General features: G+C 32.3%; 3 protein-coding genes across 3 annotated transcripts; 2 read left to right on the top strand and 1 right to left on the bottom strand.

The window, feature by feature from the left end:
- The first annotated feature begins 561 nt into the window (after nucleotides 1–561).
- LOC122598323 (F-box/FBD/LRR-repeat protein At4g26340-like) lies at nucleotides 562–2,393 on the top strand. The gene is made up of 3 exons (XM_043770916.1): nucleotides 562–1,351; nucleotides 1,447–1,599; nucleotides 1,712–2,393. The coding sequence occupies exons 1-3, from the start codon at nucleotides 1,109–1,111 to the stop codon at nucleotides 1,943–1,945; spliced, it is 630 nt and encodes a 209-aa protein (XP_043626851.1). The 5' UTR covers nucleotides 562–1,108; the 3' UTR covers nucleotides 1,946–2,393.
- Nucleotides 2,394–23,029: 20,636 nt separating this feature from the next.
- On the top strand, nucleotides 23,030–23,986 carry LOC122595581 (chlorophyll a-b binding protein of LHCII type 1). Its single transcript, XM_043767966.1, has one exon. The coding sequence runs from the start codon at nucleotides 23,091–23,093 to the stop codon at nucleotides 23,886–23,888; it is 798 nt and encodes a 265-aa protein (XP_043623901.1). The 5' UTR covers nucleotides 23,030–23,090; the 3' UTR covers nucleotides 23,889–23,986.
- Nucleotides 23,987–24,453: 467 nt separating this feature from the next.
- LOC122595580 (two-pore potassium channel 3-like) lies at nucleotides 24,454–26,795 on the bottom strand. Its single transcript, XM_043767964.1, has 2 exons — nucleotides 25,644–26,795; nucleotides 24,454–24,820 (listed from the first exon to the last, which is right to left on the bottom strand). Exons 1-2 carry the CDS (start codon nucleotides 26,762–26,764, stop codon nucleotides 24,664–24,666), a joined length of 1,278 nt encoding a protein of 425 aa, XP_043623899.1. The 5' UTR covers nucleotides 26,765–26,795; the 3' UTR covers nucleotides 24,454–24,663.
- Between the last annotated feature and the right edge of the window lie 701 nt (nucleotides 26,796–27,496).

Here is a 27,496-nt window from a genome sequence, read left to right as displayed (position 1 = left end):
GGATAAATTGACATCCATTTTTTTAAAAGAAAATATTTTTGCAACGAAACAACTTGAAATGTACAATAAACATGGATATCCATCAATTTCTACAATTAATATGTTGTTCCAACTTCCTACAATCATAAGTAATGATTTTTTCTATATTATACAATCAAAAGTTACTAATTTCTAGCTTGTACAACCAAAAGAGATACACACTTTTGCAACCCAAAAGTCTGAAATATTGAATACGGTGACAAAAGTACCAAGAGATTACTAATAGCTTAATTTTCCGCTTGCAAGTTTTTGGTGACAACATCAACATTTCATGAACAAACCACCTCAAAAGTTACAAGTCATAAATACATTTAATAAAATAGCAAAATATATTAAACGCAGTCTATGTATCTAATAGTATAAATAAAATGACATTTAAATATATTTGGGTTAATGGATAAACTTCATGGATGACAAATTTTTATGCATATTCATTCCATTAAACATTAATATTTGCTCCATATACAATTTTATTCATCCACATACAAATAATCCATTTAATGTCATTCATATATCCATCAATAATGAATCGGACCAGATAGATGTTTATTGGATTGGATCACCATCAACCGAAATAAAATCAGATCCGGCCCACACGTTGTACCCAATGGGACAAAATCATTTTTAGATATGCCCTAATAAGTACAATTGTCTTTGATCATCATCAGCATCAACGTCATGGTGTCCGTTTTTGATCAAACTCTTCCCGGTAACAAGTTTAATCTCCCTTTGTTTTTATCCTTACATTATATTAGGTTTGTTTCTTTTTTAATAATATTTCTGCTTGTGTGCTCATATTGTTCCAAGCCCACGTCCTCTTTAACTAAGTAGTACTTTTAATAATTCGTTGATCGGGTGCTCGAGTATTGTAAGCTAGGCATCCCAAGTTAAACTTTTTAAGTTGCACTGTGTGGATCATCGGATTGACAAGTCGCGTGTGTGTAAGTGGATTGATGCAGCAGTGAGGTTAAACGTTTGTGAGCTTGATGTTCTGCCTCATAGTTTGTCATTGAAAGTATACGACCTTTCCAAAAATGATTACAACTTCAACATTCCTACTTTGAAACACATGAAATTGAGGATTATTAAGAGACGTGTATCCGGTATCCACAAAGTTGTTCTAAATGTTCCTAAGCTTGAGGACCTGTATGTTCGATTAGATATGTCCACAGTAGTTTTTGTCATGGAAGATTTATCATCTCTTATTTCGGCTAAATTATCAATTTACAATGATGGATGTCATCCTTTTTGGGTTGAAGTTTTAAAAGGATTAAGTGGAGCTAAATCACTTACGTTTGTTGTGCACGTTGATGTAAGTTATCTTTCTAAAGACTCGAATGTCCTGATTTCGTTTTCAAACTTGTTATGGTTCTGTTTTTATGCCTTTGACTATGCATTTGTTTTCAGCTAAAGACACCATCCGATACACAAATACCCAATTTTCCGTATTTAAAGCACTTGGAGTTCAAAGTCAGTTCTTCTTACAATGATTGGGATTGGCGATTATTTCATCAAATGCTAGAAAACTCTCCTGAGTTGGAGCATTTATGTGTTATGATGGTATCTTAGCTTATTCTAAATCTTTGACATGTTGTATTCAATTATACTATGCTTTTATATTCGTTTTCTTACATATAACTTTGGTCTATCCATCTTGTTTGTGCTCAAATAGAATCCCAAAGATCAAAAAGATTCCTCCTGGATTGAGCCGCAGTCAGTCCCGACTTGCATACTAAACAACCTTAGAACAATGAAGTTTGCAAATTTCAAGGGGCGGAAATCCCATCTACAGTTTTTTTGCATACTTGTTGGGGAATGCAGAGGCTTTGACGAAGCTGACAGTAATACTCAGATTTATGTTTTAGTTATGTTTTTCTTCATGATTTGTGAAGGAATTAAGGTATAAAAGGTAGATTAGAAATATTTATCAATATGCATATGTATAGATAATGGGGGAAAGGATGAAGTACAAAGGAGGTGGGAAGGGGTATTTATACATGTAACCTATTTTTTACTAATACCCCTTCCTCACTAAGAAAGTTACAATTTAACACCACAAATTTTATAGCTAACACTGACAATCACCACGCGTGATATCCTACCTCTGGAAGAAGAAATGCAGTTGAGTGCAGAGGTGTTGAAGCTTCCAAAGGCATCCAGGTACTGCAAGATTCATTTTCTTGGAAGGCAGTCTTATTCCGCAACTAGTTAGATTCCTGAGAAGAAAATTATCTGAATTATGTAATGAACCTGGTTGTGTGGTTTGTTTTACATTTGTGGATTGGGTTGATCAAAAAGTATTTGGGTGTTAGTCAATACCTAATATTTCAGAAATGTTTAAACCTTAACAAATATGGATTTGTTATTTTGAACTAAATGATAAGGATGTTTGTTTATGTTGATTTGCAGTTTTTACAGTAATATATGGGAAATTGTTAATAATATGAAAACATATATGTCTGCACTACTTCTAGTCTTAATTCTTGTTTTATTTTTTTCATTTATTAATGCGTATTACCTTTGTCATCATATTTTACAATGAGGTACTCATACTAAAAGTCTTGTGTTTTAACCCGCACATGCTTAATATGTTTTCCAACCCGTTTGACCCATCCGTTTTGTTATTTCCGAGTACTGTGAACCTTTTGGAAGAGTCATGGACTATTGAACTGCAACAATAATATTAGCTCTCTGACTTACTCATTGATGGTAATGCATCTCAAATAACCACCCGATCGAGCCTGTTTTAAAGGGATGTAATTAGCTTGTCAATGCCGCTTTTTTAACCACCTAACCTTGAGTAACAGGGCATAGTTTAGTACTTGATCATTATTGATTCTTTACAATGCATATATTTGAAATGAGTTACAATGTGTTCGTATTAAAGAAAGTAATTTTAGGAAGCAACAAACAAACGATGGGTTCCAAGCACGTGGATAGACATGGCGACTTCTCTTTCTTTTACACATCTCAAGAGAAGTGTTAAAGGCATATGCCTTCAAGAAAGTAGTGTTAAATGTCCCTAATTTTGACGATCTACCTCTTTGTTTGTGGATCGTTTAGTTCACCTTTTGTAATGGAGGATTCGGTCCCTGGTTTGTGTTATGGTTTTTGTTTGATGATAGATCTGAGCATTCCTGGGTTGAACTTCTGTTAGAAACAAGTCTTCAATCGTTTCACACTTTGGATAATTATCTTTTTATGGTCTCAAATATAATTTTCTTCTTTGTTAAAGAAACCATCCAGTTCATCTATGCCCATAATTCTGAGTTTGACGCAATTGCACACGACTGGATTGGGTTTCATCAAGTTATTCGAAACACTTATATATATATATATATATATATATATAAAACTTAATGCGGAGGGTAATGTTAAACGGGTTAACAACTAGCAGCCTACTTTCAGAAGTTTGTGAGGGGATGATTTTGTATTTACACATGTGATTTTCATGAGGGGAAGCATGGAAGATCCATGCTTCTAGCAGCATATTGGTTTTTCCCAATGTTAAATACGGAGTAATACATACAAGATATATACATTACAAATCTGATATCTATACAATCTCTATCTCTACTACATTATAAAACATTTGTTCCCTTCATCTTTTTAATTTTACACAAGTGAAAATCCCAAAACACCCCTATCACTTATTTATAATTCCCTTGGAATAAATATCAACAACTCATTTTTTCCCTCTCCCTTCAAATCTCAACTACTAATTTTTCTCTCTCCTCCATAAATTTCTTTAATTCATTCAAAATCTTTTATCTCAAAAACCGTAAATTGATAAATAATAAAAATTATATGGGTGTTCTTAAAACTTCATGCTCTTTCATCAGAGATGTTATTCGATATACTTTTGACGAATTTTAAATCCGAGGGTGAAGCCCGTACGGCTAAGGCATTTGGCTATAACACTCTATCACATATCACAACCTATGACCTATCACATTCTATGACCTATCACTCTACCATCTTACCGCCGCAACGCGCGGGTACTTACTCTTGTATTATAAAGCAAAAAACCTTGTCTAAGTTTTAAGTTTTAACATTTACTTTCCCAAAATGTCCGCTTATCAATTCTATATTTACCTAAAATAACTATATTACTCTTTCTCTCCTCTTAAATCTCAACCAATCATTTTTTTCTCTCACCTCCATAAATCATTTTTCCTCCAATTTATTCAAAATCTTTGATCTCAAAAAACGTACATCGATAAATTTTAAAAATTATATGAGTGTTTATAAAATTTCATGTTTTTTCATTAGAGATGTCATTCGATATACTTTCGATGAATTTTTAAATCCGAGTGCAGACGACTAAGGCATTTGGCTAACACGCTCTATTACCTATCACCTCTTATGATCTATCACACTCTATGACCTATCACTCCACCATCTCACCACCACTAACTCGACAGCCGCCGCAACATGCAGGTACCGTTATCGTTTTGTATAGTAATATACAATGAACTCTTGCTTTTATGAAACGAATAATCATATGAGGAAATTATATAGACATTATTTTATTGCTTTCCAATGGCTGCTACTTACATTAATAGAATTTGGACAAAACATGCAGCTAGTACTGTTTGTATAATATGTGTACTTTATTACACGACCTCAAAAAACAATGCTTATTTTAATGTTTTACACTGACTTGCCGATATCATAAATCATAAATAAAAACAGGTTAGCGAAAACAATAACAAGTTATAACTATGTGCAAAAGCTAAGAAGGGTAGATGAATTTTTGGATCATTAAGATAAGATTAGAAGAAAATATATGGATTTAGCATGGCCAGCTCTAGGAGTCTAGGCGTGGGCAGAGTGGGAGACCGCCTGAGACATCAATCAATTATGACACATAATAGTTTGAGACATTTGCGGCTTACTCCACGAGATAGTCCCAACTTCTCAGGGTCAGCTTAATTGACGAGATAGTCCCAATTTAGCTTAATTGACGAAATAGTCTCAATTTCTCATATGGGTCAGCTTAATCGACAAGATAGACCCAATTTTTTAACGTCGGCTTAATTTTTGTTTTCTAACAAAAATCCTCTTTTTTTTGAAAAAAAATTAAGACTGGTATAACAATAAACTATAACTGAAAGAATGGGTTTATCCACAATAACTATGATACTCGTATTAGACCATTCTTAAGGGTGGGTGAAGAAGGAAGGTGAAATAAGAAGGTGAAGTAGGTTAATGGTTAAGGGGTATAGGTTAAATAGGTAGGTGATGAGAAGAAAGTGATTATGTTCACCTATGGTTTTGTGATCCCTAATAATTGTCTTTATCTTATTATTTAGCTTCACTTTATTTTGATTGGTTAGATTATGAGTATAGTGGGGTAGTAATTTGAAGATGAATGATTAAGGAGAAAAGTAGAAGGTGATACTTATGTGGCAGGAAAAAGTGTAGGTTGTCACACCAGCTCCATTTTCTCACCATCTTCCCTTATTTTCTTTTCTCCCTTAACCATTCCCTTCAAATTTAATACTCCATTATACTCGTAATATCACCAATCAAAATAATATAAAGTAAGGTAGTAACAATGAATAAGGTCTACAAAACCATAGCTGAATATAATCATTATTTTTTCATCACCTTAACCCATTTCGCATCCAGCTCATAATTGTTCACCAACTTCACCCTCTTATTTCACCTTCCTTCTTTTACCTACCCTTAAAAATGGCCCTCATATTATTATTATTATTATTATTATTATTATTATTATTATTATTATTATTATTATTCCTAAGTGTTCAACGTATCTTAATTCAAGACCTCAATACTAGGGATTTTATTGTTATGGACAACTCGGCTAATCAACTGTAATACATTATTTGGTAATAGTATTAATATATAACAACCTCTTTAGTTAAACTTAATGTAGTTGTAGGATGATTCACTTAATAAGATTGCAAATGACTTGAATAAATAAATTGAGGTAATATAAAAATTTTCTCCCACTTACGGGGCATCATTCAAACGTCCATCATATAATTTTGCTTTGTAGTAAAAATGAAGTGCTATTATTATATCGACTATATGTTTCTTTGGTACGTTTTGGGTTAATGTGGGATTATACATTCATGCATGGAATTATTGGACTTCATTTGAGTTTACTTGATGATGTTCTTGGCCTTTAAGTTGTTTCTGATTATGTGCCTTATATTTGTTGTATATGTCTTGCTAGCTACACTAGCTTGCTAAATAGGATTGTTATGATTACTATAAATGAGTATAAATTTTCGTATATGAAAATAATTATTTAGCAATATGTATAAGATAGTGAACTAAAACTTATTATTATAATAAAAATAAGATGAACAAATGAGTTTTAAAAAAAATGTACAAATAAGGATTAATAGATATAGAGTTAAAATCTATCATCTAAAATTTTCAACAAAATAAGAGAGATATGAATTCATCTCGTGCTAGCCCAACAATGTTTTATTATATAATTATTAGAAAGATACTCTAGACACTTTCTTTAGGTGACAGTTGAACACTTGCTCAAAGATTGGTTTAGCTTTCCAAAATGCTTACGAAGGGTTACATTCACTTTCTACATTACTTTGTCGAGTCAAGGATAACCTACCATGATGGTCTCTCAAATAGAGCATGAAAATCTATGTATGGTGTTTGAGGCTTATTTTGGGATCTATATTACCACATAATGATGATAATATAAGATTTTAAAATGGTGATAATATAAATAGGTTACAAAATGATATAATACTTGAATTTAATAATTAAATGAGATGATTAAAGAAACCCATAAAATAACTAAATAGGAAAAATAATTATGAGATATGTGATAGGTATAAATTTTGGATTAGGTGATATTTGTATTATTATTTATACATACACAAATATATATATATTTGCGCGCGCGTGACTAATTATATATGTTGAAGTGGTGCCTTTTTTTTCCGCATTATCTAACCTTTATTATAAGGATTTTGATTAAGGATTTTTCGCATATACTAGAAATAGTCTTTTAAAGTGAAATGGTTGTAGTTGTAATTGAAACGAGTTTCTATTTTTAAGGTATATCTTGAGACTATAATCTAGACTGGTTAGCAATGGTATGGGAGAGGAGCTACCATACATTTAACCATGCAGATCTAAAACCATATCACTATGACCCTAGACAATAGGATTCCCCAGGATTAGCAGCATTGCAAATTACAATTACGTGTGCACCCGTTATTGTAATTTACTTTGCATGGTCACCCTAGTTCTTCCCATTCTCGAATATGTGTATTTTCATATGTGGAGTGTTATCTACGTTAAAGACACCAGATCATTAAGTCACTATATGTTTGTAATGTGTCACTAAAGAAAGCAGTCTAGAAGGTTTCTAAGTTGTACTCGAGAGATCAATTGAGCCTTAATTAGAATTAAAAGAAACAAACAAAAAAATATCCTTCTGACTTATGTATGCTCCACTTCTAGTTTCCTAAAGACAGGTAAGGTGATGTGTTTGCCTTCAATGGCCAGCCTCTCTAATTATAGACGAAAAGCTTGAATAACTAAGGTGATTATAGGTCTAAATATTAGGCTTTTTCAAAACTACCACATCCCACATAGAACTATTGCCAAACAAGCTAAATCTAATATTGTAGGATTTACTAGTGATCATAGGTTCATAGTGCATGTATCAGTAATACATTCCTAACGGCAAAACATATACAAGCACTTAATTCACACAAAGAACACATATTGGTCACAAATACATGAAATAGCTCATGAATGATTACACATATATATGATGCACACATAGTCCCTGTTATGCTTGCTATATGTGGGAACTTAGGTTATAGTCTAGGTCAAACCACCTAATTCTCTATAACCAAGGCTCTGATACCAATCTGTCACACCTCACCTTAGGCGGAATCGTAGGATATGACAATAAGTTATGGCATAGCACATGGAGTTTATAATATAGTAAATACTAAATGAAATCCAAATAGAAGTAATTTCCACAAGCGGAAAGTCTAGGCAACACGCCTCAAATAACAAAGAAGTAATAATTGCAAATAGTGTTCAATGTTTCAAATGCAATCTAGGCGTCCATGAAGGATCTCTTTATTGGTCTTCCTAAAGTCCATAAGCTCACTCTCCTTAAGCATTGTTATTACCTGAAAATGAATGCTCGAAAATGTCAACATAACGTTGGTGAGTTCATAGGTTTAAAGGAATACAAATGAGTTTGTTGTGCATGATATATGAGGTTTGGACAATAGTGTAATTATAAACATGTAGTAGCATGTATGCATACCAAATACCGATCAATGCCATCATAGTTTTCCAACAGCACAAACTCATCACTGCTTGCCAACAACACAATCACATCACTACTTGCCAACATCTCAATCACACACTGTAATACCAACAACTACCAGCTGGAGTATAAAGTTGGTCGATAGATTTCAAATAGTCTTCAATAGATATCAACAGACATCTATTGCATCATAGAATCAACACAAACAAGCTAGCATACACATTTCATAATTACACGTACTTGTCCAAGAAAAAAAAATAAGTTTTTGCACAAATAGTAAAGAAATGAAAAGTGTTTTGAGCATCATTTTCCCCCAAAGAAATAAAATAAAAAGGGGTCACGAAACTCACCTCAATCAGCAAGCAGTTGTGCAAAGTCCAAAAGATCACTAGAATCTACACAACATATACATGTACAAGTTACAATTATGGACATGCTCAATAACCGTCCATTGTAACCCGCATTTGATGATATACATATATGGCTACTTTCAAAATATTCACAACTGATTTGTCATGTATTATTAAGTTACAAGTCACATAACTTAATATAGTGTATTTGTTTTAATGATATACCATTGGTTTCTACAAGTTCATATTCACGGAAATTTTTGGTAACTTTATCTTTTTTTTATTAGGACAAAACGAACAATTCAAGCTTTCAAATCTTAAACACTGTAACCTTAGAGTGTTATACACTTACATGAATTTTTACTTAATTTATTTCACACGTTAACTATTTTTAAAAATTCCATAATCACATACTAGTCAGAAAATTCACTGTTTGCGCGCAGAAAAGTTTTATAAAAGTTAAGGGCCTTTGAAGCTTCAAAAAAAATCCAAAGGTTTATAAAAGTGAAGGGGACACTTGAAAGTCCCAACTATTACTAGATGGGTGCTGAAGACACCTCTATGTCGATGGTGAGTGAACTTTGCAACACAATCAATTAATCTGGATATGACCAGTTTAGATTGATTGTGTACCAGGTTAACTGGAGTAAATGTATTAAGGTGACAGAATACGTAAATTAGTACAATGCAATAATATGAATGTCAAGTATATAAATTGGTAAGACAATATGTAATTTTCAAGTGTATTTTATTTATTAATTGTTTAAATAAAATACAAGGTTGTTGCGGAACCAAGATAATACATGAATGTAAATATCCTAACAACCCATGAATTACAATTGATCTAAACTTGGAAATTCTCCTAAACAATCGAAACACTTAAAGTTGTGAAATGTTCCTTTTTGCGATTGAGAGAATGTTGCACAAGTTCACCAATATTGCAGAATATATGTATTTGCAAAGTTGTTGAAAAAGCTTGTGCAGCGACCTCTATTTATAGTCGAAGATTGAGCATGGGGATCTCAACTTCGACGTACAAATATGGTTGACAGCACACAAAAGTATTGTTTAAATAATCCTTTATGTGTGCTAAATAAAGTAAGACAAAAGGCTACTTTATTCAACCACTCTACATCTTTGCACCTTTATCCAGGAACAATATCATTGTCCGGTTAAAATGATGTAGAGTAAAAAGGTCCTCCTCGTAATCAGTGTAAAGCTTTGTAAGAGCATTTACACTGGAGGATACTCCAGTTGATTGATCTGGTAGATTGTCAATTGGGCTTCGCTTCCATTGCCAATCTCTGTCTTCCATTTGTTGTCTTTGACTTCAACTGGAAGGTCTTCAGATTCTAGTCTTCAGATCTCAACTGGAGGAAGTCATCAGTTGTTAAACCTGTACAATGCAACTGGACTTCTAATATTTCGGACAATTCTGCATGCTCTCCAGACGTCGCTGGAGAGCTCCAGTTTAGCTTAAACTGGACCTAACATCCTCTGACCGACCTCTCAAGCATTCCCACATGATATTAATTCTTGTATTTAGTTTAATATAAGTTTCATAAGGATACTTAGTTATCCGTAAATTTGATTTATGACTTTATAGTTATACTTATATGTTGTACATAAGTCGGTTGCTTACAATTCCATGTTGTTTAACAATTTTACCACTACCATATTCTTAGAATATTTCGAATTGTGATGATGGGATGGTCATCCCACTTGACCGAACTAATAACCAATAAGTACATTTTTATAAGCTTTCATTAAAATTTATTGACTCATAAAATGTCATGGTTCAACTTGTCAGTTTATAACCCAAAATAGCTAACTAATAATGCTATAACTACGCATCTAAAGATTACGCAAATAGTTATAGTCATCTATGTTTAAGAAAATTAAATGACTAAATCCTAAATTATTGGAATCCAAGTAATAAGAGTCACATATTGAAATGATTGCCACATTTCTGCGCTTGTTATACTATATAAGCACATTGACTAGTCAAGAAATTTAGAATTGAAGTTATAGACTATAATAAAGTACCAGTTTTAGTGACGGATGTCACATAGGTAAAAAGGTAAACGGTTACGAATGGTCTTATTGTTGAAATTGTGTATGCTTTCTTTTCCACACAGACCTCAAACGCTCATTTCTTTTAACTTTTAAGTTATATCCTAAAACATAAACATAAACTCAAAACTGATATTTGTACCCTTTTGAAAATTAAATTAAAATAAGAAATAAACGTTGATAAATAAATTAAAAATAAATAAAAAATGTACAAAGGAGAATCAAAAGTGAAAACACGACAAATTCAACAGACAATTAGTGACATTAACCTGATTCAATGACGTTTTCTTGACTAACCCAAAAGTTCCATTCAACGTATTTTCTTATCATGGTATTGGTACGATGTTACATTTCATTAATCAAACGCATTCAACCATTATTATTATCTTTTTATTATTATTTTTATTATTATTTTTAACTGTTAAATACACCAAATTTATTCCTACTTGTAAAATTACTTCAAATAAGTATATGCCAAAATTTGAACCTTTTTTTTACTAAAAAAAGACTTAATTATTTTACTAAATGGACAAAACCTACTTTAACCCCATACCGATAGAGCTTTAAAATTGTTTCCTTTATAGGTAAAGTTGGAGGAACTTTAACTTTTCGATTAAAATCATGAGTCAAGATTAATTAGTTAAATTTCAATATTGATCATTGATTTTAATCCAAGGATATAAGATGATCTAACTTCACCTATACAATTGGATTGACTTTAAAAGATTCTTATTCAACATTTAATATGCAAAATGACCTTCTTAGTAATTTGTACTTATATTTACATTTAGTTAGACTTTTTATTTCTATAATTAACTATTATTGATTTTAAATTTCATGTTATAATTTTAATTATGAAAATTATAACAATGTCTAACAAGACAATATACTTATATACATCAACGATTTGATTGACAATAACTCCATTCATAACATATACTCGTACTTATATATTTTAACAATAAAGTTAGCAATGTACCCGAACAAATGGATTCTTACATGACATATTCGGGGAATCGGGGCCGCTGCATTATGCGAAATAAAGATGTACCTGTGTAATGCAGTGACGATGATGGCGACGAGTGGTGGTGACAGACTCACAGCGATGGTAGTCGAGGGCGGTGGCGGTAATATAAAAGTAATTGATGTAAAATCGGGTAATGTATAGTTATTTGAATAATTAAGAGATGTTTCATGTAAATAAATTTATTAAATATATTTTATGTATGTCCAGTTTGAAAATATTTTTAGTAGGGTAGATAGAGTATGTAAGTTGAAATATATTAAAAGTTAAAAGATATTTTAGATTTTTAAAAGATAAAAAATTTGAAAAAGATAATTTATTTGTAAGATAAACCTTTAATAATACTGTACATTTTACATACAACACTATATATTTGGCCATTAACTAGTCATTGATGACTGCGCACGTGAATACTAAATCTTGTATTAAATAATACGAGTAATTAATTAGTTACTTACGGGTCATCCAAGTATCTTAATTAAGTTCGTCAATCGAACCTTCTAACAAATCCTTTAACATTCTTTTCAAACTTCAAACCCAAGCCCTAACTTAATTACCCTTTTTTTTCTCTTAATTTCCAGCCTAACTTTTTTTTTCTTTTACATGCAATCCCTATATAAATTAACTTATAAACCCATGCATCTTTTAACTTCATTACAAATTTTACATATATAAACCATGGACATGCTTACTACCAAGCCCAAAAAGAATATTAACAAAAAGAAAGACGTCGACAAGAAGCTTAAGGTGGTCTATATATCGTCTCCAATTAAGGTCAAGACTAGTGCTTCACGATTTAGAGCTCTTGTTCAAGAGCTCACCGGTCGTGACTCTGATATTAGTCAATACGAGTCTTACTTTGAACCGGAGGCTCAAACCTCCACAACCATTCAAGAGAAGGTTGTGAGAGAAGAATTACCAAGTGATGAATTTACACAACAAGAAATGCTCACCGGGTCTGAGTCGTCTTTTCTTGATGATGTTTTTAGTTTAGAAATGATTGATCAATTGGATGAATTGTTCCCAACCAGCTATTCGTTGTACGAGTCATGTTAGTTTTCCATTAGAGTCAAATATATTTATCTTGATATATGTCTAGCTAGGTCTATATATATAACACATTATCGCTCCATCCGTCACTACTTGACCCTTTGTTTAAGGTGATCGCTAGCCAATTACTAGCAAGCTAAGGTGGTGTTATTATAAATGTATGCATGTAACATTTAGGTACATACTATTTATTATAGAGGGGTATATGTATTATTGAGTTAATGCAAATTATCGTCGGTGATCGATACAAAAAGCATGGTGGTATATGTTTTAGAATTTTAACTTAATTCGAGTTTGTGGTTCTGATACATATTAATTAATTGATCTCTAGTATACACTAGACGGTACCATAACCGACCTAGTATCGCCCATTCAAAGTATTGTCATAGGGTGTGCCATATTAATTAATGAATTTATGATACAATATAAAGATTATATACATATACATGAAAAATAATAAATCCTTTTAAAGATTAACTTAAAAATTTATCTAAAATTATACGAATGTGACATGTGGTATCCACTAATTCTCTTTCTTAATCTTATCCTTTGATTTTTTCACTTGTCACCATCTCATGGTAAAGAAAATTATTAGGTTATTTAGTTAGAAATATTAATCATTTTTCATATATTATAAATGTTCATATATTATAAATGTACAGTTATATCAAATTTATAAATTTGTATAATATTAACATCACCTCCTATTGCCATGGAAAAACAAAGAAAACACTCAATTACTTTTTATAGATTTTTCTAAAAAGTCATATAATATAAAAAGGATTGTTATTATTTGAAAATTAAAATTTTCGTAAAAACTAGATTACTAGGCAAAATATACTGTGATCTGAATTTAACACAATGTATTTTTTGAAACCATATTGTGTTGAAAACAAATTATGTTAACTTCATATCACATTGGAATTAATTCGGGTTTTCTAAAGTTGATCCAACTTTATAAATAAAGTTGGATCAATTTTAGCCACTGGATTAAATCTAATGATCAAGCTAAAATTCGATATTTAAATCTTGACCACTGGATTTAATCCAATGGTTGAAATTATTCCAACTTCACTTCTGAAGTTGGAATAACTTTAGAGGATCTCAATCCTGAACAACTTTCTGATTTTCACGCGTGTAATACCCTGCTTTATAAAAATGTGGATTTCAAAAAATTTATAACTTTTAACATAACACTGTTACCGAAAAGCGGAAGCGACGTTTAAAAATCCCATTAATAAAACATAATAAATGTCTCAAAAGGTGTTACCAACAAGTATCATCACAATAGTTAAATTGAAACCCACAATCTAACCTAAGAAGTAATGGCTAAACGGCTAAATAATAAGTCTACTTAAATAAATGCAACTATGGGTAACTAAATCCAACATCCATAAGCTCCAATAAAAGCTACCCATCTCACAAGCATGCTACCAAGTCGCCATGCAATGTCTAACCTGAGAGCACAACACATTTTCACAATAACAAGTGTCAGCTATTAAAGCTGAGTAAGATAACAGGTTAGTTCAATGAAAAGGATTGACAATTAAATCCATTATAAAACAACTCAAGCATATATAAAGGCACAACAACAATATCAACATAATCTGCATAGTAGGAATATCAACTCCTATAATGTGCCTAGCAATCATCCATATCATCACTAGCTACTTTACTGCACAAGCAACACAATCAACGCAAAGGTTATGCCAAATAAAATCTGCACATATAAGTTGTGTGAGGCGGCCACATAGCCAAACAGGAAACCTCACACCCGACTAGATGGGTAAGCCTTACGGGGTCTATCATTGTCGTTATGGATAGGCATAACCAAATCCATGAGTAACCCGTTACTACACTGGTGGTCAATCACTTCACCTGGAATTACTCTACCAACGCTAATTGGGTCAAACGGGAAACATGTACAGTGCCCCCGAGTGATCAATGCAGCACAACTAGCCTAAATAGGCTAACTGTGGGTTAAGCTTACTCTTTCAACACAATGCTCGAGACTTATCTACACAAATAGGTTACAACCAAATCTATTCATCAACACGAGGGCCCTTATCGTGCACGTGACATAGCAACTTAAATCATGTCTAGTGTTCTATGTCAACAAGTCCACACGAAATATTCACAACTCAAACAACAAGCTACATAAGTAAATCATGCAATAAACATCTCATTGCTACATACACATGCATGAATAAGACCCCAGTCAACCTCCCTCATATATCCCACACCCAACATATGCATGAGATAATTTAAGCAACATAAAAGGGGGTTTAATTGTCGAAACTAATTTCGTTGTGTCTCTCATGTGTCAAAAGTAAATTATTTTACCTCTAAGAGCTTTGCAAACCGCAAATAGTGATAGTTTATCAACTTCGTTATTATTGTAATGACTTTCATAATGAGCATGACACAAAAATAAGAATATATTGTGTCTAATGCTTGCTCATCCCGCGCATCTCACCGAATCCGAATCAAAGACGTATGCTTCAATATTATTATTATAATTATACATTTGATAATGAACATCAAGGGCAAAATCCCATTCTGATTCTTTGTTACTCTCGTTAAGCAGCTTCAAGTAATCAATTCATTTATGAAATTCTATTATTTATTTATTATTGAATTGCGGTCGAAACCAACAACGAAGTTATTTTCGATATTTTTGCGGCTAAACACAATGTTGATCCTCTTATATTTTTCTCCTTAATTGCTGCTCAAACACATCACCGATGAACACGTTCCTTCCATGTATTTGCTTTGATGCGCACGAGACCCAATTAAGGAATTCTCCATACGAAACCATAAATAAACCAAATTGTTCTTTCTTTGTCGGCTAGTGTAGATATTGGGATGACAAACCAATATACTCCTTACTATTTTTTCTTTTTATTTCCCTTGAGGTATGGATGACACACAAGATGCTTTTTTTTATTAATATGTGTATATCTCAGTATTGATCTAAAATAGCAAAAAGGCAAAGAGACAAAAATATAAAAACAAAATCAATCACCCTTTCTCCTCTAGCCTGCTGCATTAACAACGGACAAAACCCTTCTCTTTTTTTTTCCAATCCTGCGCATAATTATCAAGCCTTTTGGCTTTTATAAGTTTTTTTTTTATTTGGGCCGGACTAAAGCACCTCACCAAATATCTTATTATAATTTCACTTAAACCCATTGAACTTCTTAACTACGTTTTAACTTTTCTTAAAGACATATATAATATTAATTCAACAACATTATAGGGAATACATACCGCCTTAACAAGCATTAATGGTAAACATTTATCAACACTATTAATCAAACTAAATTGGAACACCTACACAAATTTATCCACATAAATACTAATAATTAACACCATAATTGTTCAAAATATAAGTCTCCTAATGATAGGTCAACATTGATTAACGTTCACAATCAATGAAATGAATAAAAGATTTCAGGATGTTACAACGCGCTATCAAAAACACATTGTTTTTAAAACTTAACACAATGTGTTTTTAGAAAACACAATATAAACACATTGTATTTATAGAAAACTCAATAAAAACACATTATGTTAGATTCAGATCATCGTGTGTTTTGGTCAGTTTCTAGTTTTCATAGAATTTTTAGCTTTCAAATGAAGATTTCACAATATAAAAAATATAATCATGTTGTAAAACTATAAAATAAAGAACAATAAAGAGACAAGAGAAAATAGAAAATAGAGAGAATAGAGAATTCTATTATTAATCTCATCAATACATTGTTTATATAAATACAAAGATGAAGTTTTCTCCAAAAAACAAATCTCTCAATATAATACAAATATTCAGTTGCCATATATGGACATCCATATAATATTTATTCATAATACTCCCCCTTGGATGTCCATCGACTAAAGACATTATTCCTAGTTAAAACCTTACTAGATAAAACCCAGTGGGACAAAATTCTAGTGAAGGAAAAAGAGTACATAATTCTTTTGATACGCTTAGGGATGTTGCCTCATTAAAAACCTTGACACGAAAACCCAGTGGGACAAAGTCTTGCCCAAGGAAAAAACAGTGCAACGCGTATCTTCTCCCCCTCATGATCACATCACTTTAAAATTCTCATTATTACCAAATATTTTCAATGCCTGGCATATGAAGTGTCTTAACAATATAAATTTCATTGCTTCTCGTACAAATGAAATCCTCAGACATTATTCTCTTCACATATATTCACATACCATGTTTGAGGATTAGTAATACATCATGCATCTCATTTAAATACATCTTCGTACTTTACAAGTTACACATTGCCAATAAACTCAAGGTAAATGATGTATAATCCATGTTTGAACTGCGATAATAATTAGTGTTTGAACGACACTTTTAAATCAATGATGTGATCATTATCTAAAAAGTTATAAAGGGGGCATTTTAAGCATCACATGACCTCATAATCATGAGCGTCATTTATTATCAATATCAAGTATTTTTATTATCTTTCTCTCTTATTTGTCATGATGCACATTGATTTATTCTTAAGATATTAAATTCATAAATCAAGACAAACCTTGTCTTTCATCTCCCATTCATTAATTCAATCACCATTGGACACTCCCTCAAAGTTCCATCGATATTCAAATCATCAAAACTGTATGACATTTATATCATATCCAAATCCGGATTTTCTTTATAAATTTTAACCATAATAATTTCAATGACAAACAATATTCTCGAGAATCTTTCACACGTGTTTCAATCATTTTAAATCACGAGACATGCTTCATGCATTGTATATCCCTCATGGAATCTCAATTTCAAATGAGCTCTATTCATATTCTTTAGACGCGAATCAAGACTTTCACATTTTGCCAGACTTTTAATTTAGTTGCTTCCACCATATACTTTCAAGTGCTTGGACTTTATGTCCCAAACTACTAGCGTCTTTTCATCTTGGCCAATCATTCATAACATATTAATTTATGTGCATGCATGCTTTCAAGATCCTCACATTATTTAAACTCTTAGCGCTATCATATTCAATCAATTTCGACGTTGTTTTATCTATTTTCGGTTCCACAATTCTCTAGACATGTCACAACTCAATGAGATCTCATTATTTCAAGGTACCCGGGGTTTCTCAAAAACCTTCATGTCTAGTTTCTCATCATCAATCTCTTTTGAGGTCTTTGTACCACGACTTTGACCATCTAAATTTTTATGCTCCATTTATTTTGAGGCTTTTATTTTGGAATCGACTTTTTTATCGTTCATTATCAATCGGAGTATAAGCAGCTTTTTGGTCAGTTAACATTGCTGGCAATTACTAAATATTCTGAATGAATTATCCCACAAACTTTAAGCTTATATTCATTGTGTGAGGATCTTTGATAATTCATTCTTACTCATTTCAGCTGCTTTCCATCTTTCCCTAATGCTGGGAACTTCTTCCTCTAATGTTGGGAAAACTAAATCATGTCAATGAGAAACTTAAGCCATAAACAAATCTTCTAATGATGGCTTTATTGAATACGTACACCACTTTCATGTTTTAACTCATACCCAAAACAACTATACTAATGTTTAGTTTAATCAGACAGTTTCGAACGGAATCAAAGCATAAGTCTATACACTTCCAAGGCACGTCTATTTTCCTAACATTATTTCCAACATTCTTTGAAGTCTCATCTTTGTGCATTGTGGTGGAGTAACATGATCATTTATTGCACATTCAAAACTCTTATGAGACATATGTGGTTTCTGACCATAAACCAATTTCAATGGGGAGGAAACACAATAATTTTTTTTTTTTTGGCACGATGCGAATTTAAATTATTGCATGTTAAATAACATGGCCCCAAAACTACAACTCATTCATTTTGCTCTCAAATGATTTTTGTAGAACCAATCATTATTGTCAATACAATATGGAACATGCTCTCAATTTTATAAGTTGAGCAAATAATCACGCAAGCTTCATGTTGCGATTTTGATGACCCATTTAGACGATGCATCGATTTTAAAATACTAAATGGTCAATATGGACGATGTATAGGCCTATTTACATCTCCTTAGCATATGTTCCATGAAATTAAAGGATTCAATCCTCATTGTACCGCATATACTTTCATATAGAGCAAATATTCACTATTTAAATAATCACTTTGAAGAATCTCTTTAATCTTCTTTACATTTCGCATCAATCATTGACCCGGAATGGTCTGTCCGGTCATGCCAATCAATCATATAATCTTGATTCATAAACCACTAATTAATATATCTCATCAGCAAGATATATATATCATATGATAAATAAGGATGAAATTCAAGATCCTAAATATATGCAAATGCCTCAAATACAAGAATAATTTAAGGTTCGCAGTCTCATTACTTTAACAAAGAACGACCCATGTGTATTTACACACATCCTTATTCGATAGAAATAAATATTATAAGAACTCATCCATATCCACAAACATGTACTCATAATCTCTTTCATTAATAAAAGAAGATTGTGATGATGTCATGATAATATAAAAAAACTTCCATAACATATTAATATATTATTCTAATATATTTTTATAATATCATTTTAAAAAATTTTAAAATAGGCAAAATAAAATAAAAAGAAAACTTATTACAAGATATTATGATTCTAAAATGATTTACAAGATAATCATGAAAGGTTTCTATTTTACTTAATCTTTTTGAAAGAAAAAAAACCCATAAAAATCAAAATCTGTATAAATAATTAATTAATTTTTTTAGCATCTTTTTCAAATTAACTAATTGATATTTTCTTTTTTCCTCTGGATGTTATGGTAACTAAACTAAAATATAAGTATTATTAAAAGGGTTGATATTGAAGTGGGAAACAAATTGTAGATTAAAATTTGTTATTGTAATATTACTTTGGAGTTAAAGCAATGAGATTTGAATTATCATTAAATTTTTAATATAGTTAATGTAATGTATATATATTATATTTTTTTAATAAATTATAATCTTAAACATCAAATTCTATTCAGCTACCCGCATAATATGCGGGTTGATTAGCTAGTGTTAATGAAAAATGATGATTGATTTTAATATTGACACTCATATTAAACTTCTAATAGTAAAATTAATTAAATCAGGTCGCAAAATCACAATCAAGTTAGTTTTATCTAGCAACCCACGCATATTATGTTTAGATACACAAAATTTCTTTTATTCTATGAAGATTGTCATACCAAAATAATTACCATTGAACTTTCTTTGACAATCATAATATGTACATATTCGAATAATAAGCTAACTAAGTAGCCCTTATAAAACATATATTAATCTCAAACGACAGATGCAAATTCAAAATACTCGTAACAATCAAAATATTTTTAAAATATCAATATTTAAAGTACATGAAGTCTAGTAGCCATATCACATTCTCAAACTATAGATAGTTAGTGACCTTATTAAAACGAAAATACCGGTAGCCTTGAATAGAAAAATACTTAAAATGGCGATCCGATACATATCTTAATTTAATGATAACTATGCATATATTATTAAGATCCTTTAATATAAGTTTACGTATAAACATGCTCATAATGAGATGACTTAGTTACTCTTTTATCTCAATCTAACTAATATAAACTTGTCTTTGAATTTTGAAAAACTCAAAAAAACATATCAAACTTGTATTACCGACGATAATAATCAACTAACTGTAGTAAGCAAACATGCGTGTGATCAAAAATACGGGTATGTAATATAGTAAATTATACAGAAACATACTATTTGAGTTTTAACTTGTATGTGAATAATCGTTATCAACAAATAATGAATTCGCACTTTCCAACAAGTTGCACAAGCATAAAATCTAAGTTCAGTTTACTTATTCGTATAAAGATCATATTAAATTCAATGAAAATATTATATACATAAATATAAATATAAGGTCAGAACAAAATATATATTTCCTTTTTAAAGTTGAGATCATAACTTAAATCCAACCATATGTCGAGATAAATATGGTCGTAACTAAGTTTAAATACTGTTAATAGCTAATTCAAATCAAACCCTAAAGAAAAAAAAAAACATGTACGGGGAAATTTATTTAATAATTATGTACTAAAAAAAATAATTAATTTTTTTTTTTATAAGACTTTGTACAATCAACCTGTTGTATCTCAAATCCATAATTTACGAGCAGACATTCAAGTGACTAGTGACCAACAAAACATGTCTTGGAATATTATGGTCAATTATGAAAACAAATAACCATTTAAACAGTAGAAGTCATGTTCTTTCATATTATTGATATTCAATTCAATATTGTTAATGGAACTATATTCATAGATCCATGACTATTAAATAAATTGCTTGCAAAACATAGTATTAATTAAGGCACAGGGTAACACCACCAGGCAAAAGTCAACCCGACCAAGGTATTTGCGGCGACGTCGCCGTTAATACTCCGACACTGACAGGGGGCCCGCTATTTCCTCTACCATATTTACCATTAAGGACATGGGGGCCCGCAGTATTAGCGGCGACGTCGCCGCTAACACTACCTGGTCGGGGTTTGACTTTTTTTAGCCTGGGGCTTACGCTCCTCGTTAATTAAACGAAGCAAATAAAAAATTAATAACAGTAGCAAACAACTTGACGAGATTAGGGGTCACGATCCAATGTTCGGTAAAAATATATAGATCACAGGTAATTAATTTTTTTTTTCTTTATGAGTTTTAGTATTAACATAGAACAACTAATTGTAAATATCAATTAATTCGGTTTCGTAAATAATGAGTTGACGACTTACGAAACATTTAAAATAAAGTAATCAACCAATTAGCCAAGCATTTGATGTAGCAAAAACCATACCTGATAGATGAAATTTAACATGATGCTTCATAAAGAAAAAAAAATCAGTATACCTCAAACGAAGTTCTCGGCCGAAAGTTTTCCAATCTTTTTTCTTCTTAAGATTTAGAGCGTGCTGATAACGTGTTGTAAAACTGTAAAATAAAGAACAATAAAGAGACAAGAGAAAATAGAGAGAATAGAGAATTATATTATTAATCTCATCAATACATTGTTTATATAAATACAAAGATGAAGTTTTTTTCAAGAAACAAATCTCTCAATATAATACAAATATTCAGTTACCATATATGGACATCCATATAATATTTATTCATAATAAATCAAATTATAATTTTTTATAAAAGTTTAAAAAGAAAAGCAAAACACTATTTTCCATTTTGTGACATAAATTTGGAAACAATATATAAATATTATTACATTTTTTTTCACAATTTATGGGATACAAATTAATGTTATAGTCTTTTTTACTATTTATTTTTTCATTTTTATACCCTTTTTCATCACTATTAAGCATCATGTTAAAAAGGAATGAATAAGAGCTATATACAAGATTTAATTTCCTTTTAAAAAATTAAAAGAACTTTTAGTTGTGAAAAATATTCCAATATACTTGGTTAAGCGACGTGGCGCGGGGGTGAGGCCAAGGATGACGGGGGCAGAGGTAGGGGCGATGGCATGAGGAAGGGGATTGTATAATTTGAGATTTCTAAAATTTAAAATAAACAATAAAAAAGTGATAACAATAAAAAAGTTTTTTTAAATTTCCATTAAAAAGTATAAAACAACGTTTTTTTAATCTTGAAAAACTTATTTAATAAATTCTGATTTGTTTACGTTTTCTATTTTTTGTGTTTTTTTTGTGTGTTTTTTTTAGGAAAAAAAATAAAAAATAATAGGTGTTTTTTTCAAATATAACACCTCTCAAAGTCAATCATTTTATGCGGTCATTTTTACTGCAGTCAATGACATTATGTTATTTATTATATGTAATGTCGATAAATACATGATGCATTAATTTAACATTTACGTTATGTTTTTGCCAATAATATCAGAGTTTACAATAACGAATATATTTTAAAAAGTGGACAAGAACCACTGAAAACACTATGTGGTTGAAAATCAGTCTATTTCAACTCAAATAAACAACAGCCACTTAATATCCATGGCTTCAATGAAATATCTCAAGTGGACCAAAGAACTAACAACTGGGCTGGCCCACAGATAAATCTACAATCTTTCTAGCCAATCACAATGAAGCAAAAGATTGTTTCAAGATAAGCAATAGATCATCAATCTGACCCAAAATCCTCCTTATAAACCAACTTCCAACCCAACCCATTTTCATAACTCAAACCTTCTTACCATCTCAACAACTACTTTCAAACCAAACCAACAAAAATGGCAGCTTCCACAATGGCTCTATCCTCTTCTTTTGTCGGACAAGCGGTGAAAACCGCACCATCCGGTTCAGAAATCGTCGGCAATGGCCGTGTTTCCATGAGGAAAACCGCGGTCAAGAAGACCGCCCCATCAGGAAGCCCATGGTACGGTCCCGACCGTGTTAAGTACCTAGGCCCATTCTCTGGTGAGGCCCCATCTTACCTCACTGGAGAATTCCCAGGTGACTACGGTTGGGACACTGCTGGGCTTTCTGCTGACCCAGAGACTTTCGCTAAGAACCGTGAGCTCGAGGTGATCCACTCAAGATGGGCCATGCTTGGCGCTCTTGGGTGCGTTTTCCCCGAGCTCTTGGCCCGTAACGGTGTCAAGTTCGGCGAAGCTGTATGGTTCAAGGCCGGAGCCCAAATCTTTAGCGAAGGTGGTCTTGACTACTTGGGAAACCCAAGTTTGGTCCATGCACAAAGTATCCTAGCCATCTGGGCTACCCAAGTTATCTTGATGGGCGCTGTTGAGGGTTACAGAATTGCTGGTGGGCCTCTTGGTGAGGTTGTTGACCCACTTTACCCTGGTGGTAGCTTTGACCCATTGGGCCTTGCGGATGACCCAGAGGCATTTGCTGAGTTGAAGGTGAAGGAACTCAAGAATGGAAGACTAGCCATGTTCTCCATGTTTGGGTTCTTTGTTCAAGCCATTGTGACCGGAAAGGGACCATTGGAGAACTTGGCTGACCACCTTGCTGACCCTGTTGCAAACAATGCATGGTCATATGCCACCAACTTTGTTCCCGGAAAGTGAGATTAGAAATTTGAATGTTTGTGACATGAAATTTGATTGATGTCATACTTGTATGTGAATTACTACTATTATCAGTAATATATGGTTAATTTTGAGCATTCTGTGTTGTTTTAGTCTCTTCTTTTTTTTTTGTCTGATTTTTTTTGGTCTAACTTAACAATTTGATTTGCTATCTCACACAATCAAATCCGATAAAAGAAACTTGTCTATAGAAACTCCATTAACATATTAATGAACACAAGTTGTTCTCTCCCAAATACTAAATCAGATTTGCCTGGTGCATAGAAGCATTTGGCCCTGAGAGTACTAGAGATGACAATTTCTGCTCTCTTAACTATGAAACGGTCAATTTGAGTTGCATTTTACCTCAAAAGTTGGAGTAAAAGTTTATTACTCCGTATTTGGGTAACGGGTAGAATGTGTTAACCCAAATAAAAGTGGGTTATAAAATTCTTAATGTGCATACAACCTCCTATATCATGTTTATATTCTTATTGTAACAATGTTGTTTTTGTAATCATGATTAATGCAATAAATACTCATACAATAAAAGTATTAAAACATCCATCCATGAAAAAGTATAAACGGGTCAACCTGACCCGTTTCAGCCGAGATCAGTTTGACCCAATAGCTACCCATTTGATCCCCTATCTTGCCACCTCTACTCAATAAGTCATAAAATCAAGAAACTGGGGAGCTTTTTCCTGTCATGTAAGGCTCTCAGAAAAGCCTCTACCGTGTTGCATAAAGCATCTAATAACTAATTTTTTTCACATTAAGGGTACATATGCCGGCTAGACATGAGATTATCAAGCGATATCTTTCCCAAGTTTGCTGTGTCGATTTGTTCAAATATTGTGCATATCTGAATGATGTCTTTCTCTGTGATTTTTCCCATCTCCTTCAGCTTGTATATAACATACTCCGCCTTACTGAAATTATTACCATATAAACAAACATGGTTAAACATCAATGACATTAATAACAAGTAATTTAGCATCGTTTAGTTATCATATACGCAGTAGTATATGTGATTCTACGTTCACTCTCTATTAGAGCGACATTTATAACCCGTTTTCATATTGCAGCCTTCAACTCACAAGATGAAAAACACCCCCTTAGTTTTTATCAAGCACGTCATTAGCCCATAGAATATTTTCCCAATCAAGTCAACATGTTCATCTATTAAGTCTGCGGCAACCACTCAGGAGTAGCCAAGTCATTAAACCTTTTATCGGTATGTTCTAAGCAGACTAACTAGCTAGATTTCACTACCTACGAACCGCCAAGCCACTATGCTCTACAGACTCCTTGCATATGGAAATAGCAACACAATGATAGCAAAAATTTTACCAGCATTTTTGGCTATGGACCAATCTGATAACAATGTTCATTAATGTACTCTTACCTAATTATCCATATAGCTTTTAAAAATAGGTCACCTGGTTCTTCATGTAGCAATAATCACTGCTTTGAAATTACATATCCAAACACCCCCTGACACTAGTCTGTATTCTTAATGCACCATTCTAATGCCTTATTAAAATCTCGTGCGTCTGACCCTAAGTAATCGACAAATCATGATCATTCATTTTTAACTAAAACTGATTACTGCAAAGTCAAAAAAAGCTTTTTGTATACAATATTAACTGCATTTAAACTGGCTGTTGTGACTAGTGAAACTAAAGGGGTAAGTGTTTAGGGTGATTACTAGATAAAACAGCAAGTAATAAACAATTGGATACAAATATATACCTGACTGAACCATTGTTATCAATATCCGCAGCAATAAAGTCATCAACAGAGAGATCTTGCCCAAGGACCCATTTAACCAGGCGTCTGTGTCTTTTATCAACTCTAGCCTCAGCTAAGTACAAAAACGCACGAGCAACAGCAAGTGTAGACACAAGCAACCAAACAGAAGCAAAAATCCGACCCAAGGTTGATGAAAAAGCCTTATCACCATATCCGACAGTAGTAACAGACATAACCGACAAGTAAAAGCAATCAAGCCAAGCAAGATCCTCCACAAAATGCATAACACCAGCACCTAAACCGATACAAAGAACCACAACCCCTAAAGCTAACCCAACTTTCATCCGAATCCTCATTCTCCCTTTCTTAAAATCAACAATATACGAAGGATGACCTCTTTTTTTCCCATTACTTAAAGAACTCAACAAATAATTCTCTTGTAAATCAAGAACATAAGTAACCATTCCACTAAGTAAGATATCAATAAACCCGAAACCAATTAACACAAACATGATTGAAAACATCTTAGTAATCGCACTATTAGGTATTATATCACCATAACCGATAGTACACATTGTCACAATACAAAAATAAAGAGCATCAACAACCACATGAGTCTCGGTCCCAACAAAACTTTCCTTGTTATACCAAAATATAACCACACCAAGTGACAAATACATTATCAACAACACAATCGATTGACTAACAATCGACGTTGCTCCTTGAGGAGGATTAGCCCTCATAACCCGGTCACATTTATTCACATTCATAATAGCTGGCGCGGTTTTAGAACGTTGTAGAAAATTTTTCCTAAACTTGTAGTTAGGATATAATGGCACTTGAATTTGTAAATCAGGATTAACAACATGAATTGGTTTAGAACCTGTGTTTGGTTCACCATCAATGTTATTTACTCTTAGATTTAACGCGTCAACAATGATTGAAGACGTCGATGGTGATTCTCTAGGTGAACCAAATATAAGCATATCTTTAAACTCGGCCGGAGTGAGTTGTGGAGGGATAGTTATCTCATTTTCTTCGGGTAAAGGACATAGTTGCGATGGCGTTCTTGGGATTTTTGAATACGATGATTGATGATGGAGAAGCGGCTCCTTTTCCATCGTTGGAAAACCGCGTTGGTTCGCTATGAATCAAGGCGGTTTTGTCTACGTACGCAAGTACATAATATATATTATGTTTTTATTAAAATTACAAAAACATATACATGGACATGAAGATGGACATGAACATGAAAATAACGAATATGAAATGAATGATGATGACGAAAAAGGGGAGAAAAAGGGAAAAATGATGGATATATGATGATGATTATTAATAAATATGGGTTGATCGAGTCATGTTCTAATGTTTCGGCTCCTAAGAATACTGGGAACAAAGATGATATCACGGGGTGACTAACAGACTGTAAATCACACAACGCCAACCAAGTGCCTACGTGAACTTCTTTATGTTTGTTGGATCAAATTACAATTTTAGTCCTTTATATAATTTCTATAACACGCTTGGAAACAAATTAACAGATAAGATCGATTTCCCCATTGAAACTACGAGTATATAAAAAAGATCGACTTTTTTTTTTGTTGTTGTGTTTTTTTTCCTAATCAGCTATATACTTTGAATATGTGGTTAACACTTTAGCCCTTCAAAAGTTCAAAACAGAGGTTAAGGGTTTGATCTCATCCCATGCAAAGGTTGAAGGTCTTTTTTTACCATTTAAGTAGAACCTGGAAACAACCTATCTACCTAGGTAGAAGTATGGTCAGCTTACATCTTAACTTCCTCATACACTGTCAAGATATGAAGCTTCAAACCCGCGAAAGGCATCAGAGCAC

Source organism: Erigeron canadensis, chromosome 4 (assembly GCF_010389155.1).
Source record: "Erigeron canadensis isolate Cc75 chromosome 4, C_canadensis_v1, whole genome shotgun sequence".
Taxonomy (NCBI): Eukaryota; Viridiplantae; Streptophyta; class Magnoliopsida; order Asterales; family Asteraceae; genus Erigeron; species Erigeron canadensis.
This window is presented reverse-complemented; position numbering and strand designations above follow the sequence as displayed.